Source organism: Antennarius striatus, chromosome 15, assembly GCF_040054535.1.
Source record: "Antennarius striatus isolate MH-2024 chromosome 15, ASM4005453v1, whole genome shotgun sequence".
Lineage (NCBI taxonomy): Eukaryota > Metazoa > Chordata > Actinopteri > Lophiiformes > Antennariidae > Antennarius > Antennarius striatus.
In genome coordinates, this window is record NC_090790.1 from 20,756,122 (window position 1) to 20,772,995 (window position 16,874).

At 54.9% G+C, this 16,874-nt stretch overlaps 1 protein-coding gene across 3 annotated transcripts in view; it reads left to right on the forward strand.

Moving 5' to 3' along the window:
- Nucleotides 1-16,874, forward strand: part of LOC137608987 (collagen alpha-1(XXVII) chain A-like) — a 33,333-nt gene that overhangs the window by 1,556 nt on the left and 14,903 nt on the right. Inside the window, exons 2-16 of one of the 3 annotated variants that reach the window (XM_068335672.1) lie at nt 5,006-5,050; nt 5,922-5,971; nt 6,639-6,683; nt 7,540-7,593; nt 8,470-8,514; nt 10,728-10,781; nt 12,286-12,330; nt 12,861-12,914; nt 13,071-13,115; nt 14,073-14,126; nt 14,455-14,508; nt 14,942-14,995; nt 15,073-15,126; nt 15,277-15,330; nt 15,415-15,459. In XM_068335672.1, the coding sequence (XP_068191773.1) occupies nt 6,663-6,683; nt 7,540-7,593; nt 8,470-8,514; nt 10,728-10,781; nt 12,286-12,330; nt 12,861-12,914; nt 13,071-13,115; nt 14,073-14,126; nt 14,455-14,508; nt 14,942-14,995; nt 15,073-15,126; nt 15,277-15,330; nt 15,415-15,459 (633 nt within the window). In that variant the 5' untranslated portion in view covers nt 5,006-5,050; nt 5,922-5,971; nt 6,639-6,662. Of the gene's footprint in view, nt 1-5,005; nt 5,051-5,921; nt 5,972-6,638; nt 6,684-7,539; nt 7,594-8,469; nt 8,515-8,626; nt 10,506-10,727; nt 10,782-12,285; nt 12,331-12,860; nt 12,915-13,070; nt 13,116-14,072; nt 14,127-14,454; nt 14,509-14,941; nt 14,996-15,072; nt 15,127-15,276; nt 15,331-15,414; nt 15,460-16,874 lie in introns of those variants that run through there. The other 2 variants (XM_068335674.1, XM_068335673.1) reach the window with 2 other exon arrangements.

The window sequence follows — 16,874 nt, forward strand, 5'->3', positions numbered from 1 at the left end:
TATGACATCATGTCCTGACGCCTGGGAAGTTGTAGCCATGGCAACCACCTCAGGTAACCCCCTCATCACGGCAGCGAATGGAAGAGACGCGTGTCACAGGTTACCTGTGAGACACAGGTGTCCTGTGAGACAGGCGTCCTGTGAGACACAGGTGTCCTGTGAGACAGGCGTCCTGTGAGACAGGCGTCCTGTGAGACGCAGGTGTCCTGTGAGACACAGGTGTCCTGTGAGACAGGCGTCCTGTGAGACACAGGTGTCCTGTGAGACAGGCGTCCTGTGAGACGCAGGCGTCCTGTGAGACACAGGTGTCCTGTGAGACACAGGTGTCCTGTGAGACAGGCGTCCTCTGAGACGCAGGTGTCCTGTGAGACGCAGGCGTCCTGTGAGACACAGGTGTCCTGTGAGACACAGGTGTCCTGTGAGACAGGCGTCCTGTGAGACACAGGTGTCCTGTGAGACAGGCGTCCTGTGAGACGCAGGTGTCCTGTGAGACAGGCGTCCTGTGAGACGCAGGTGTCCTGTGAGACGCAGGCGTCCTGTGAGACACAGGTGTCCTGTGAGACACAAGTGTCCTGTGAGACAGGTGTCCTGTGAGACGCAGGTGTCCTGTGAGACGCAGGCGTCCTGTGAGACACAGGTGTCCTGTGAGACAGGCGTCCTGTGAGACGCAGGTGTCCTGTGAGACGCAGGTGTCCTGTGAGACACAGGCGTCCTGTGAGACGCAGGTGTCCTGTGAGACACAGGTGTCCTGTGAGACAGGTGTCCTGTGAGACAGGCGTCCTGTGAGACGCAGGTGTCCTGTGAGACACAGGCGTCCTGTGAGACACAGGCGTCCCGTGAGACACAGGCGTCCTGTGAGACGCAGGTGTCCTGTGAGACGCAGGCGTCCTGTGAGACACAGGTGTCCACCAGCCCACGTGCTGCTCCAGTGTGAGGGGGGGTGAATCAGGGTCTTCTAGCAAAGGTTTTTTGTTTGCGTCGTTCAGCTCAGGTGGAAAGGCCCACCAGTGGGGTCGCGTCCCAATGAGGCCCCCCCACCGCTGCAAGAAATGATGACTGTCTGTAGTTTCCTGCAGTGGTGCCCCCCCCCCCCCGCTGGATGTTCTCCCTCTCACTTCCTGTCTACAGCTGTGATTCAGACAAACAGGAGCTTTTTCTTTATGCTCCTCTCCTTTTCCATCGCTGTCTCTGCACCCCCCCCAAACACACCAAGGGGCACATGGGGGCCCTTCATCAGTCCCTTCAGTGGCCCTTCATTGGGCCCTTCAGTGGCGATTCATTGGCCCTCCTTTGGCCATCTACTGGGCCCTTCATTGGCCCTCCATTGGGCCCTTCATTGGCCCTCCATTGGGCCCTTCATTGGCCCTCCATTGGGCCCTTCATTGGGCCCTTCATTGGCCCTCCATTGGGCCCTTCATTGGCCCTCCATTGGGCCCTCCATTGGCCCTCCATTGGGCCCTTCATTCGGCCGTTCATTGGCCATCCATTGGCCCTCTATTGGGCCCTTCATTGGCCATCCATTGGCCCGCCATTGGGCCCTTCTTTGGGCCCTTCATTGGCCATCCATTGGCCCTCCATTGGCCTCTTCATTGGGCCTTTCATTGGCCATCCATTGGCCCTCCATTGGGCTCTTCATTGGGCCCTTCATTGGCCATCCATTGGCCCTCTATTGGGCCCTTCATTGGCCATCCATTGGCCCTCTATTGGCCCTCTATTGGGCCCTTCATTGGCCATCCATTGGCCCTCCATTGGCCCTCCATTGGGCCCTTCGTTGGGCCCTTCATTGGCCATACATTGGCCCTAAATTGGCCCTCCACTGGGCCCTTCATTGGGCCCTTCATTGGGCCGTTCATTGGCCATCCATTGGCCCTCTATTGGGCCCTTCATTGGCCATCCATTGGCCCACCATTGGGCCCTTCTTTGGGCCCTTCATTGGCCCTCCATTGGCCCTCCATTGGGCTCTTCATTGGGCCCTTCATTGGCCATCCATTGGCCCTCTATTGGGCCCTTCATTGGCCATCCATTGGCCCTCTATTGGGCCCTCTATTGGGCCCTTCATTGGCCATCCATTGGCCCTCCATTGGCCCTCCATTGGGCCCTTCATTGGGCCCTTCATTGGCCATCCATTGGCCCTAAATTGGCCCTCCACTGGGCCCTTCATTGGGCCCTTCATTGGGCCCTTCATTGGCCCTCCATTGGCCCTTCTTTGGCCCCGGCTTCACACCTCAGTGGGGAATAGTGGAATCCTGCGGCTGGTCTGTGGTGAACCTTAATGGAGAAAGCAGCCGGGCTGAGAACCCGTGATGGGGGAGTCTACCCCCCCAGACCAGCATGTTCCGCTCTGTACAGCATTTGTTCTACCAGAATGACTTTTCAGTCTGGTCTGAGGGGGGGGCGAGCCTCAAAGACAAGGCCGCATTACAACCCACTGTAAAGGGGCGCGATCCCACGTCCTCCTGAGTGTTTCCACCAGTGGATCCAGTCTCTGCTGGCTTCAGGGCTCCGACACATTATTACATCATGAATCAGAAAACTGGTTTTATTCCCTCTAAACCAGAGTCCGGGTGTAAAGACTTTAAGCTAGAAACGGTTCAGCAGGTCGCCGCCCTCTCTGTAGAGTCTGAAGCTAACTGATGCTAACTGGAGATGCTAACAGGATATGATATCAGTACAGGGTAGGAGACGCTGTAATTACCCTGCACGGGCTGGACGGGTAATAGTCCCCCGTATTTCTGCCCTGAACCTCTTTCCAATCAGCCTCCGATTAGCGTTCAGGCTACCGCATCCTCCTCATCATCATCATCATCCTCATCATCATCCTCATCATTGTCGTCGTTCTGGTTTGGACAGGATTCAAACCAACCATCATGTTTGTCTGACCAGAAGAACAAAACCATCCGCATCCCGTTAGCGTTCCAGACGTCCGATGCAGACGCTAACGGTCGTACGAGCAGACGCTAACGGTCGTACGAGCTCCAGTCTGCTACCGGGGTGGGAACACGCCAACATGTGGTGCGAGTGGTGAACGCCATGAGGCCACGACCCCCAACCCCCCCAGCTGAAGCGCGTCGTAAGGATCGCTAACAAGCCGATGGAAAACATGTCGACAGACACGACAGGGCTGTTCTGTTTTTCTCCTGAAGGTTCCCAGGGGTACTTCTCAGCTTACTGGGGCAGGATGGGGGGGCCGGGGGGGTAACTGCTACCGTGGAGCTTTTGAAAATGAAACGCATTCTGGGGGGTTTATCTGATTGGACACACATGCTCATTAAGCAAGTGGAAGTGTAAACACGAGTGGGGCGGTGGGAATGGCGGGGTCATGATGAGGGGCAGAAGGACCCCCCCACACACGTCAAGGACGTGGGATGGTCTGGATGGGCTAATACCCCCCCCAGCTTGGAGGCGTGTCCTACATGTATGTTCTGTATGGTATTAACACGTATGTTTATTAATATCTACACCTTTGTGACTCCAGACGCCCCCTAGTGGCCGTTTGAGAGGCGACACAAATTAATGCAAATATTGTAGAAACAAAAAGTTGACCATCGCTGTGAGGATGGGATTGAGGCGCCCCCCCCTCCAGGATGGGATGGGGTTGAGCCCCCCCACCGGAGCCGGGGGAGGGAGTCGACTTCAGGAGTCTCTCCTTTCGTTGTTTGCGTTTGTTTTCTTCTCTTCCTGCTCTCCTGCTTTCATTTCCTGTTGTTTCCCTCCTGCTCTGTTAATGCTGGTCTTAAAGGATGTGCCCCCCACCTTTGATTCAGTTGGGGGGGTTGGACTGAAGGAACCCTCAGTGTTGTGTGGGATGCGGGCGGAGGGGGGGCTGCTATCTGCCTGGAACAGGAAGGCATTTATATCCTCAGCATGCCACAATCCTGGCACGCCCCCCCCCCACAGCCCCCCTCCACCACAGCCCCCCCTCCACTACGCCCCCCCTGCCGCTGCTCTGTGAACCCAGCCAATGGAAAGTCTGATCCCCCCTCAGGAGTGCAGTGATTGGCAGCAGATGCTCGTCTGTCGGCCTGATTGTTAACAGATTCTGCTGACGCGGCTCCAGTCGGTGTGTTGGTGGGGAACCGACCCGACCCGACCCGACCCGACACGACCGACCGACCCGACCCGACCCGACCCGACCCGACCCGACCCGACCCGACCAACCCGACCCGACCCGACCCGACCGACCCGACCGACCCGACCCGACCCGACCCGACCGACCCGACCCGACCCGACCGACCCGACCCGACCAACCCGACCAACCCGACCAACCCGACCCGACCCGACCAACCCGACCCGACCGACCCGACCCAAACCGACCAACCCAAACCAACCCAACAGACCCAACCCGACCCGACCCGACCAACCCGACCCGACCGACCCAAACCAACCCAACTGACCGACCCAACCGACCCAAAACGACCCGACCAATACCGACCGACCCGACCGACCCGACCCGACCCGACTGACCCGACCGACCCGACCCGACCCGACCGACCCAAACCGACCCAAACCAACCCAACAGACCCAACCCGACCAACCCGACCAACCCGACCCGACCCGACCAACCCAAACCAACCCAACAGACCCAACCCGACCAACCCGACCCGACCCGACCGACCCAAACCAACCCAACTGACCGACCCAACCGACCCAAAACGACCCGACCAATACCGACCGACCCAAAACGACCCGACCGACCAATACCGACCGACCCGACCGACCCAAAACGACCCGACCGACCAATACCGACCCGACCGACCCGACCAACCCGACCGACCCAACCCGACCAACCCAAACCGACCCGACCGACCCGAACCAACCTATCCGACCCAACTAACCCGACCGACCCGACCGACCCAACCGACCCGACCGACCCCACCCTTACCGACCCAAATCAACCCGACTGACCCAAAACAACAGAAACCAACCTACCCGACCCAAACCGACCCAGTCGACCCGGTGTGTTTCTCTGTGGTCTCCTCCTCTCACCTCCTGTTTGTCTCCTCAGGGCCACAAAGGTTACCCTGGTCCCCCCGGGCTCCCTGGAGAGCCTGTAAGTATCACCAGTGTGTGTGTGTGTGTGTGTGTGTGTTACTGTGTGTGTGTGTGTGTGTGTGTGTGTGTGTGTGTGTGTGTGTGTGTGTGTGTGTGTGTTACTGTGTGTGTGTGTGTGTGTGTGTGTGTGTGTGTGTGTGTGTGTGTGTGTGTGTGTGTGTGTGTGTGTGTGTGTGTGTGTGTGTGTGTGTGTGTGTGTGTGTGTGTGTGTTAGCCTGTTACGGAGCGGTGAGGGGAGCCATCTGGCCGTAGCAGCGAGTCTCTGCAGAGAGGGAAGAACTGGGGGGCGGTCCAACTGGGTCACCACCGACACTCTGGACCCCCCCATCGCTCTGTCCCGACCCCCCATCATTAGTCCCATTTTCCTTCCACGTGACCGTAGTGGGGGGCAAGCGGCTCGTCTGCTCCTTTCTTCGGTGGCCCACGGAGCCCATACCGGTCGCCCCCGGCCCCCAAAGTGCTGAGTCATGGGAAGCGGAGTGGAACCTTTCCTTGTCACTCACTTCCTGTGGTGACGTCATCGGGGGGGGGTTCCCCCTGGTGGTTCTCACCACTGATGACCTGGAAAGGAATGGGATGCCCCCCCCCCACCTCCACCAGGAGTCTGAGTCACGGCAGTGAGTCATATGAACACCAGCTGGTGTGTGTAAAGCGTGGACACGCCCCCGGGGCCCCCCCCATCCGTCCTGATGAGCTAACGAGGCTAACGGCTGCTAGCGTGTGTGACAGGAAGTGTGTGTGTGGATTAACAGACACTTCCTGTTTGGTTGTGTGTTCAGTGTGTTGCTGTGATTGGATCGCCCACCATCTCTCTCTGTCTCGCCCCCCCTCCCTTATCGCCCCCCCTCCCTTATCGCCCCCCCCTGCAGGGAGAGCGAGGTCCAGTCGGAAGCCCAGGTGCCAAAGGTTATCCTGGCAGGCAGGTGCAGTAAATCCTCTGCTGTGACTGGTACAGTGGGGGGGGGGGGTCAGGGTCGTAGTGAGGGGGGGGGGGTCCAGGTTACACAGAACAGCTGACTCAGCAGAACGGGAATATTCAAATAAATAGTGATGATGGTCCACCAGACGTCACCTGCATCCCCTCTGGACATGAGAACACACACACACACACACACACCACACACACACACACACATACACACATACACACACACACACACACACACACACACACACACACACACACACACATACACACACACACACACACACACACACACACACACATACACACATACACACACACACACACACACACACACACACACACACACACACACAGACACACACACACAGTAACACACACACAGTAACACACACACACAGACACACACACACACACACACACACACACACACACACACACACAGTAACACACACACAGTAACACACACACACACACACACACACACGCAGTAACACACACACAGACACACACACACACAGTAACACAGACACACACAGTAACACAGACACACACACACACAGTAACACAGACACACACAGTAACACACACACACACACACACACAGTAACACACACACACACACTCTTTATTGAATCTAAGGGCCTCTGTTTGTTCTCAGGGTTTACCGGGGCCCGTAGGACCGATGGGGCCCAAAGGCGTTCGGGTAAGCCACCGCTTGTGTGTGTGTGTGTGTGTGTGTGTGTGTGTGTGTGTGTGTGTGTGTGTGTGTGTGTGGGTGTGTGTGTGTGTGTGTGTGAGAACATGTATGTACAGCTGCAGGCGGAGCAGCATCACGTGTATGTTTACTACACACACACACACACACACACACACACACTGACTTGACCGCTGCGTGAGACTATTAATAGTGTCCTAAACTTAGGAGCATTTGCTGTAAACTTTGTGTTGCTCCACACACACACACACACACACACACACACACACACACACACACACACACACACACACACACACACACACACACAGCCTGGCTGTGGATAAGCCCCGCCTACAAACACACACCCTTTAAGCACACAAACACACACACACACACAGATTTTTTCCTGTTGCGTTCCAATAAAGCTCCTTTATCAGCGCTGCTCTGACACCCCCCCCAGCCCCGCCCCCACCAGCTGGAATTTCCTGTTTAAGGTCCGTATGAGGCCCCGCTGTCTGCAGGAGACACTCTACCCCCCCCCGTCTCTCTCTCTCAGTCCCCCCCCCGTGTGTCTGCTTGCTGTTCTTCTTGCCCCCCCCAGCCCGGCGGGTTCCTGTGCCTCCAGAGATCCCTGGCGTGAGGGTATGTGCCCTTGGACTACATCGTGGAAGCCAGCACCATGCAGTCCATGGGCATATACACTTGCCTCATGGCTTGGTTCTTCACGAGTCCCCCCATGCTGGACCCCCTCATGCTGGACCACCCCCCCATGCTGGACCTTTGGCCCCTGAAGCCCAACCAGAGCCGATGGGAGTCGCTGTTCCTGGGTCTGAGCACTGACCCTCTCCCTCCTCTCCTGCAGGGCTTCATTGGAATCCCGGGTCTTTTTGGTCTTCCAGGGTCTGACGGTGAACGAGTGAGTCTCTACTGACGTCTGTTCTGTTGGCCACCACTCATGTCAGAACCGGTACCTAAGAACAAGGGAGACGTGCAGAGTTGTGGCAACTACAGAGGAATAAAGCTGATGAGCCATACAATGAAGTTATGGGAGAGAGTAGTGGAAGCTAGACTAAGGGCAGAAGTGAGCATTTGTGAGCAGCAGTATGGTTTCATGCCAAAAAAGAGTACTACAGATGTAGTATTTGCTTTGAGGATGTTGATAGAGAAGTAGAGAGAAGGCCAGAGGGAGCTGCATTGTGTTTTTGTAGATCTGGAGAAAGCTGATGACAGGGTGATCAGGAATGAGTCCATCAGAGGGACAGCACATGTTAGAGGTTCTGGAGATAAAGTCAGAGAGGCCAGACTGAGATGGTTTGGACATGTCCAGAGGAGAGATAGTGAATATATTGGTAGAAGGATGCTGAGTTCTGAACTGCCAGGCAGGAGGCCTAGAGGAAGACCAAAGAGGAGGTTTATGGATGTAGTGAAAGAGGACATGAAGGTAGTTGGTGTGAGAGAAGAGGATGAGAAGACAGGGTTAGATGGAGGACACTGATTGGCTGTGGAGACCCTGAAGGGAAAAGCCTGGAGGAAAGGAAGAAGAAGAAGATTTCAGAACCGGTACCGTTCCATTCAGCTGTTAGAGCAGGGGGACGCTCCCCAGCAGCTGGGGTCGCGGCTGCAGTCAGCTGTTCCTGCAGCAGGAGCTGACAGATGCTAACAGAAGCTAACAGGTGCTAACCGCACTGGTGTGTTAATGGTGTGTTAATGGTGTGTTTCAAGCAGAGTGTTGTGATTCGCTGTTGACATGCTCTCTCCCCCCCCTCCCCTCTCTACACCCCCCCCCCCACAGGGCGTTCCTGGCGAACCAGGGAAGAGGGGCAAGATGGGTAGGCCGGTAAAGTTTTGTCTCCACATCCTTTACAGATCATCTAGTGTGATGAATGTTTGTCAATGTGTCCCGATGTGAGGCTCCTCCCACCCCCCACCCCCCCTCATGGTCACATCACACCTGACAAATCATTTTGATTCAGGCTCCGCCTCCTACACCTACAACACACACAGGTGAGAGTTTATCAGGTGAACATTCACTTCATGGAGCCAGAGCGGTGTCTCCACAGCGCTGGAGCACTAGGAAGCTAGGAGGAAGCCAGGAGGAAGCCAGGAGGAAGCCAGGAAGAAACCCCAGAGGAAGCTACAAGGAAGCCCGGAGGAAGCTAGGAGGAAGCCAGGGGGAACCCAGGAGGAAGCCAGTAGGAAGCCCCAGAGGAAGCTAGGAGGAAGCTAAGAGGAAGCCAGGGGGAACCCAGGAGGAACCCCCGGAGGAAACGAGGACGAAGCTATGAGGAAGCTAAGAGGAAGTCCATGAGGAAGCTAAGAGGAAGCCAGGAGGAAGCTAGGAGGAAGCTAGGAGGAAGTTATGAGGAAGCTAAGAGGAAGTCCCTGAGGAAGCTAAGAGGAAGCCCCTGAGGAAGCCCCTAGGAGGAAACCAGGAGGAAGCCAGGAGGAAGTCCTGGAGGAAGTCCTGGAGGAAGCCAGGAAGATGTGGAGGAGGTTACAACCTTTCCATGAGGGAGGTCACCCAGTAGCAGCACAGGAAGTGATGTCACAACAGAAGGATGTTCACCACATCACCATGAAGACAAGGGCCCCACACCGGTGTCCCTATAGAAACACACCATCATCATCATATCCATCATCAATACCATCATCATCACCATCATCATCAATACCATCATCATCATATCCATCATCAATACCATCATCATCACCATCATCATCAATACCATCATCATCACCATCACCATCATCACCATCACCATCATCATCATCATCTTCCATAGAGGAATCCATGAGTGTTACTTGTTCTTCCTCACTCTCAGGTGTGTGTGGTTGTCAGACGGTGTGTGTTCACGTCGAGAAACACATCGTTCTGCAGGCTGGTGGCATTCCAGATGGGTGCCCACACCTGTCCTCTGTCGGGTCACCATTGGGTCACCATCGGGTCACCGTCGGGTTACTGTCGTGACCCTCTGACCTGCTACGTGTTTGCTTCCCCTCGTCTGTGTCACTTCCTGCTGCCATAAAGCAGCGCCGTCAGCCATCATGGCGTCACCAACCTGACGGCGCGTCAGGAGGACGAACGTGGAAACACCTCCATCACGAGGAACGAACCTGAAAGGCCCAAATGATGCAGACAAACCTACACCATCAGGATTTAATGTCTAAGGGGCTGGAGGGCAGATCTGAACGCCGTCCCCCAAACGAAACCTCTGCTGCTACAGGATTAGCCTCCTGGTGGAATCTGTGCTAATTAGCACGTGGAACAGCGTTAGGCCGCCGCTAACAGATCCAGATTAGCATCCCGTTTAGCAACGCTAACAGATCCAGATTAGCATCCCGTTTAGCAACGCTAACAGATCCAGATTAGCATCCCGTTTAGCGCCAAAAGGGAAAACGAAGCTGATGCTGCTTTTCAAGGCTACTTGAGGAGAAGCCGCCGCCCACGCCGTAAACACTGATGTGTGTGTGTGTGTGTGTGTGTGTGTGTGTGTGTGTGTGAGACGTGTGGTCATGGGTTCACGCCGGTCGTGTTCCACATCATTTCTCTTCTGTTCTGCTCCTGGAATGAAGATAATTGCTGCTATTTCAGCAGCGCTGTGGTCATGTGACGGTGGTTTGTGACAACGGGCTGTAAATTATAGACCATAATAATTTACTCTCCTCTCGCTCCGTCCCTCAAAGCGGTGATGGTTGTAATGTCGGTGTTGGTGTGTTCGTTCACTGGTCCACCAAATGTCTCCACAACCGTTCAGATAGAAGATGGAACAAAAAGTTCATGACTCAGGCAGCAGAGGATGAAACGAGATGATGACCTTGACCTTGAGTGTGAGTGAGACCATAGATCAAAGCTAGTGCTTTGATCAACGACAGTAGGTCAGAGCACTAGCTTTGATCTTTGACCTATGCTAGTAGGTCGCTGTAAAAAAATGTAAATTCAGTGTGTTGCAGGATGTTACAGTCTGACTGCGTTGGTTCTGGTTCAAAAGAGTGTAAACGTCTGTAATAGAACAAATCCATCAGATAATTTAACACTTGTTCTGTCCTCAGGGGTTTCCAGGGGACTTTGGGGAGAGAGGACCACCTGGACCAGATGGAGAGCCGGTGCGTCTCACACACACACACACACACACACACACACACACACACACACACACACACACACACACACACACACACACACACACACACACAGCTGTGGTTTCTCTGGACGGCGGTGCTGCTACAGATAATCTGGTTCCAGCCTTTCCTCGGTTCTGGATGATTCTTCTTGGCACCTGAGCCGCTGCAGCGTTAAAGGTGGAGCAGCGGTTCTGCTGCTCTGGGTTCTGTTCTGGGTTCTACTCTGGGTTCTGTTCTGGATTCTGCTCTGGGTTCTGCTCTGGGTTCTACTCTGGGTTCTGTTCAGGGTTCTGCCCTGGGTTCTACTCTGGGTTCTGTTCTGGGTTCTGTTCTGGGCTCTGTTCTGGGTTCTGTTCAGAGTTCTGCTCTGGGTTCTACTCTGGGTTCTGTTCTGGGTTCTGTTCTGGGTTCTGCTCTTGGTTCTGTTTTGGGTTCTGTTCTGGGTTCTACTCTGGGTTCTGTTCTGGGTTCTGCTCTGGGTTCTGCTCTGGGTTCTGTTCTGGGTTCTGCTCTGAGTTACTACTGTGGGTTCTGTTCTGGGTTCTGTTCAGGGTTCTGCTCAGGGTTCTACTCTGGGTTCTGTTCTGGGTTCTGTTCAGAGTTCTGCTCTAGGTTCTGCTCTGTGTTCTGTTCTGGGTTCTGCTGCCAGCTTGTCCAGGATTCTGGAGCGACTCTCACCGGTGCTGAAATTCAAGAATAGTAAACAGAACGTAGCTCAATGTCACTTAGATTAAATATTCTCAGCTAGTTAAGGAAAGGCCACCTTCATCATCATCATCATCATCACCATCATCATCATCATCACCTGTGCCCAGAGCCACATTAGCGGCTAACGCACAGTGATGCTATTCATTTGATACTTACCATGCTGGAAAAGGCATCTACCAAATGTTAGCATGCCACCATTTGGTAGCTGGCACCCAATGCAAATTAGCCAATAGCTGAGGCTAATGCTACGCTAACTTAGGGGCTGTACGGCACCATGCTAACAGCAGCAGGCTGCTGTTAGCATGGTGAGGGAGGAGTTACTGAACACCACTGCTTCTAGGGGTGTGTGCAGAGCTGTTTGACCAATCAGTGGGTCAGGCTCCATCAGAGGAGAGGTCAGAGGTCACGGCTGTGTTTGGGATGAGAGCCTTGGAGAGGGGGGGCGTCGCCTCCCTCTGGCTCGTCCTCTGGGGGGTGTGACCACTCAGGACAGACCTGTGCTGCTTCTGGTGGGACGATGGGTTCACACCCCACCCTCACCTCACACACACACACACACACACACACACACACACACACACACACACACACACACACACACACACACACACACACACACACACACACACACACACACACACACACACACACACACAGCCCCCTCTCATGTGAACACTGAGCCTCTCTTCTAGCGTGTTTGTTCAAAAAGAGCCAAGAACCCACAACCTCCTCCTGCCTTCATCTCCTGACTCCTCCTCCTCTTCCTCCCCCCCTCTAGGGTGACCTGGGAGCCCCCGGTCCACACGGAGTCCTGGGCCTGATTGTGAGTATTCTGGTGTGTGTGTGTGTGTGTGTGTGTGAGTGTGTTGGGCTGTGAACCTACATCTGAGCGGGATCCGCCCCCTTGCCCCGCCCTCCACGCCCGCTGTAATTACATCGTCTCCCTGGTTTCTCTTGTCGTGTCCCCCCCCCGCTGCTCCCGGTCTATTCTGGGCCCCTGGCGGCGGCGGAGGCCTGTAATTGGACGACAGTCTGATTACAGCTCTGCTTCCGTCGACCCGACGGCGACCGGGCGACGCTTCGGGATGCAACCGTCCAAACCCCGCCCCCAGGGGCGGAGACAGGAAGGTGGCGGCAGGGGGGTCCTCGTCTATCTCTACAGCTGTCAGATGATTAGAGCGGTTGTGACCCGGATAAGGGCTGCTCCGGGGCGCCCCCGCTGGCCCCCAGTGTTAACGGGTTGGCGTCCCGGTGGACCAGCGGGGCATCATCTGATAATTCATGTGTTGCCACGGCGATGACCTGTGACATCACGGGGCGTGGGTGTGTTCTGACGTGTCCCCCCTCTGACAGGGCGACATGGGACCGGTGGGGGACATGGGCCGTCCTGGACCTGCTGGACTGAAGGTAAACCCCCGGGGGGGCGCCGGCGCAGGAACCCAGAACACCGGAGGACTTCCTGAAGCGCCCGTCGCTCACGGCAAAGTTTTCTTGTTCCTGGGGGGTGGGTTGTGGGCGGGGTTTGGTTTTGGGGGTCACTTAAACATCTGTTGTGTCTTCCAGGGGGTGCCCGGAAATCCAGGAGAAGCAGGACTGAAAGGTGATAAGGTGATCAGAAGATTCTGTTATTGATCCGTGTTTGAGCTGCATGCCTTCACACACACACACACACACACACACACACACACACACACACACACACACACACACACACACACACACAACATGACTTTCCTGTGAGTCTGTGTAAGATGAAATAAAGCGGGGGTGTCACATGGTATTAACTCACTATGTTCACTATGGAGCTGGGGCGAGCAGATGGTTAGCATTTAGCTTTAGCAGCTAGCCTGGTTCAGAAAACAACAACAAGAAAATCAGGTTTTGTGTGGTGAAACACTATTCACCGTCAGTTCAGCTTGTTTAAAACCAAAGAGTAAAAGTGAGCGTTTGTGATTCTAGAGGGGTCGTGTGTGTGACCTCCTGGGTCGTCATGGTGACAACAAAATTAACTAAAAGTGGAAATAAGAAATAAAACACTTTGGACTATTTGTGCAGCTAAAAATAAAGAGGATGTGTTCATTTAGAAGCTGTTCCCCTGATGTAAGTCTATTAGCTAAGCTAAGCTAAGCTAAGCTAAGCTAAGCAGCTTCTGGCTCCATCTGTTTTTTCCCGTTTCAAACCTTTCCTTCATTAACGGAGTAGAAACTGTGACGCTAGCAGCAAAGTAGATGATAAAAGAAAACATAAATGAGTAAAACAAAAGTGTCCCTTCACAATAAGAGTCTGGACCTGGACCCGGCTGGTGGTCCTTACAGTCTCTGAAGCTGAAGCCCAGGAGGTGATGAGAGACGTGGTCCCAGGTTCGAATGAAGCCAGCAGGCTTTAAATGGTCCCACGTTAGCGTGTCCTGCTAACCCCAGCAGCCCGTCTCACACTGACTGTTCCTGACCAGCATCCTCCTGTCGTTACCCCTGGGGGGTCCTGAGACCAGAGCTGGACTTAAAGCAGTTTAATGTGCTCACGTTACCCCCCTCCCTGATGTTGTCCTCCACCTTTATTTTCCAGGGTGACATCGGGGTTCCTGGAGAACAAGGGGAGCCCGGGTTCAAAGGCGACAAGGTATATCACCACGGCAACACACGTGTACATGCTACGACTGTTCCCCTGCCCTGCTCTGCATGCTACCCCGGTACATGCGTCCCGTGTTACACAACCCGTGTTGCAGAACTGCTTTTTTGAAATGACTTATCCAGATGTGAGGCGCTGGTGGAAACTCTTCTGTTCTCATTCTCCTGTCTGGACGTGTGAGCTAACCGTGTAGCGTGTGGATCAGAGGCCCCCTACACGACACCAACACGGAGCACAGTCACGCGTGTCGAATAGGAAACGCATCAGCAGTGTGTGTTCTGCTTGTGAACGCTGTGTGACTGCTGTTTGTGTTGGACAGGGGGTCCTGGGGGCTCCAGGACTACCAGGACCACGAGGGAAACCCGGACCACAGGTTCGTTTGGCTTTAGTCCATGAGCACACAATGCTCAAGGGGGGTTATACATATAATCAATAAGTCTCATTGATCGGTCCCTTCAGTTCAGCAGCGGGTTAGCTTAGCTTAGCTTAGCTTAGCAGGAAAACTAAAACTGAGGGGAAATCATTAGCCTGCCTCGGTCCAAATGGAGTAAAAGCACCTTCCATTAAATGTACAGAAGCTGTAACTGTATACCATATGGGTACACACACACACACACACACACACACACACACACACACACACACACACACACACACACACACACACACACACACACACACACACACACACACACACACACACACACGGGTTAGGATCGGTTCTTTAAGCTCTTGGCAAGAAAACCCATTTTCCCAGAGCCCCCGTCGCTGGCTCTGATTGGCTTACGCTCCTGTGTGTGTTGCAGGGGAAGCTGGGGGAGCGCGGCCCCCACGGCGCACCTGGACCGCCCGGCCCCGAGGTTCGTATTCCTACCGCCGCCTCAACATCTGCCCTCACACCCGCAGCGGGACACTGACTGTGTAAACCCCCCCACAGGGTTTCCCCGGTGACATGGGACCGCCGGGGGACAACGGCCTCGAAGGACCAAAGGTGGGTGAGGGGTCACGACGGCCTGGGGGCACACCCACCGGCTCACGGGAGCGCCGCACGGCGGACGCACGTGTGGACAGAAACACTTGAATGACTGGGGTACTTTCAGACACGAACAATCACATGACGACTGCTTTTTACCCCCTGCAGGGAAAGGCCGGGGCCAGAGGCTTGCCGGGCCCCCGGGGGGTGCCGGGCCTGGAGGTAAGAACCAGAGCATCAACCAGAGGCTTCTCAGAGTGGGGGCGGCTTCACGTCCCCAAACGTGATTCATACCGTCTGTTTCAGGGAGACGAGGGTCCGCTGGGGCCGCCGGGGGCCACGGGACTAGAGGTGAGTGGGTTAGGGTTAGAGGGGGTTCAGGACCCATCATGGAGGCGCTGAGGATGAATACAGTTTGTCTAACACGTTAATGAAGGACGATACAGGTGTGAACCTACAGGTCCGAACCTACAGGTGTGAGTCTATAGGTCTGAACCTACAGGTGTGAACCTACAGGTGTGAACCTACAGGTGTGAACCTACCGGTCTGAACCTACAGGCGTGAACCTACAGGTGTGAACCTACAGGTGTGAACCTACAGGTGTGAACCTACCGGTCTGAACCTACAGGTGTGAACCTACCGGTCTGAACCTACAGGCGTGAACCTACAGGTGTGAACCTACAGGTGTGAACCTACAGGTCTGAACCTACAGGTGTGAACCTGCAGGTGTGAACCTACCGGTCTGAACCTACATGTGTGAACCTACCGGTCTGAACCTACCGGTCTGAACCTACCGGTCTGAACCTACAGGTGTGAACCTACAGGTGTGAACCTACCGGTGTGAACCTACCGGTCTGAACCTACCGGTCTGAACCTACAGGTGTGAACCTACCGGTCTGAATCTACCGGTCTGAACCTACAGGTGTGAACCTACAGGTCTGAACCTACCGGTCTGAACCTACCGGTGTGAACCTACAGGTGTGAACCTACCGGTCTGAACCTACAGGTCTGAACCTACAGGTGTGAACCTACCGGTCTGAACCTACAGGTCTGAACCTACGGGTGTGAACCTACCGGTCTGAACCTACCGGTGTGAACCTACCGGTCTGAACCTACAGGTGTGAACCTACCGGTCTGAATCTACCGGTCTGAACCTACAGGTGTGAACCTACAGGTCTGAACCTACCGGTCTGAACCTACCGGTGTGAACCTACAGGTGTGAACCTACCGGTCTGAACCTACAGGTCTGAACCTACAGGTGTGAACCTACCGGTCTGAACCTACAGGTCTGAACCTACAGGTGTGAACCTACCGGTCTGAACCTACCGGTGTGAACCTACAGGTGTGCACCTACCGGTCTGAACCTATCGGTCTGAACCTACCGGTGTGAACCTACCGGTGTGAACCTACAGGTGTGAACCTACCGGTGTGAACCTACCGGTCTGAACCTACAGGTGTGAACCTACCGGTCTGAACCTACCGGTCTGAACCTACCGGTCTGTCCCCCAGGAGGATCAGAGGAGGCTTCAGGGTCAGCTATTAACAATCATTTCCTAACTGTGAAGTCTATCTCTGGTGGTCTCTGTTGCCGTGGTGACGTGCCTGAGAGGTGACTTGCCGTCCGTCTCATCTGGACCTGCAGCCCCTGTCCTCGTCCACCAGGGGGAACAGCCTCCGTGGGCGTGCTGATGGGCGTCGGCCTCAGCGCTGCTGTGGAGCGGCAGAAGGTTGACGGGTCTCTGTGGACACGGAGATGCTGAGCGGCT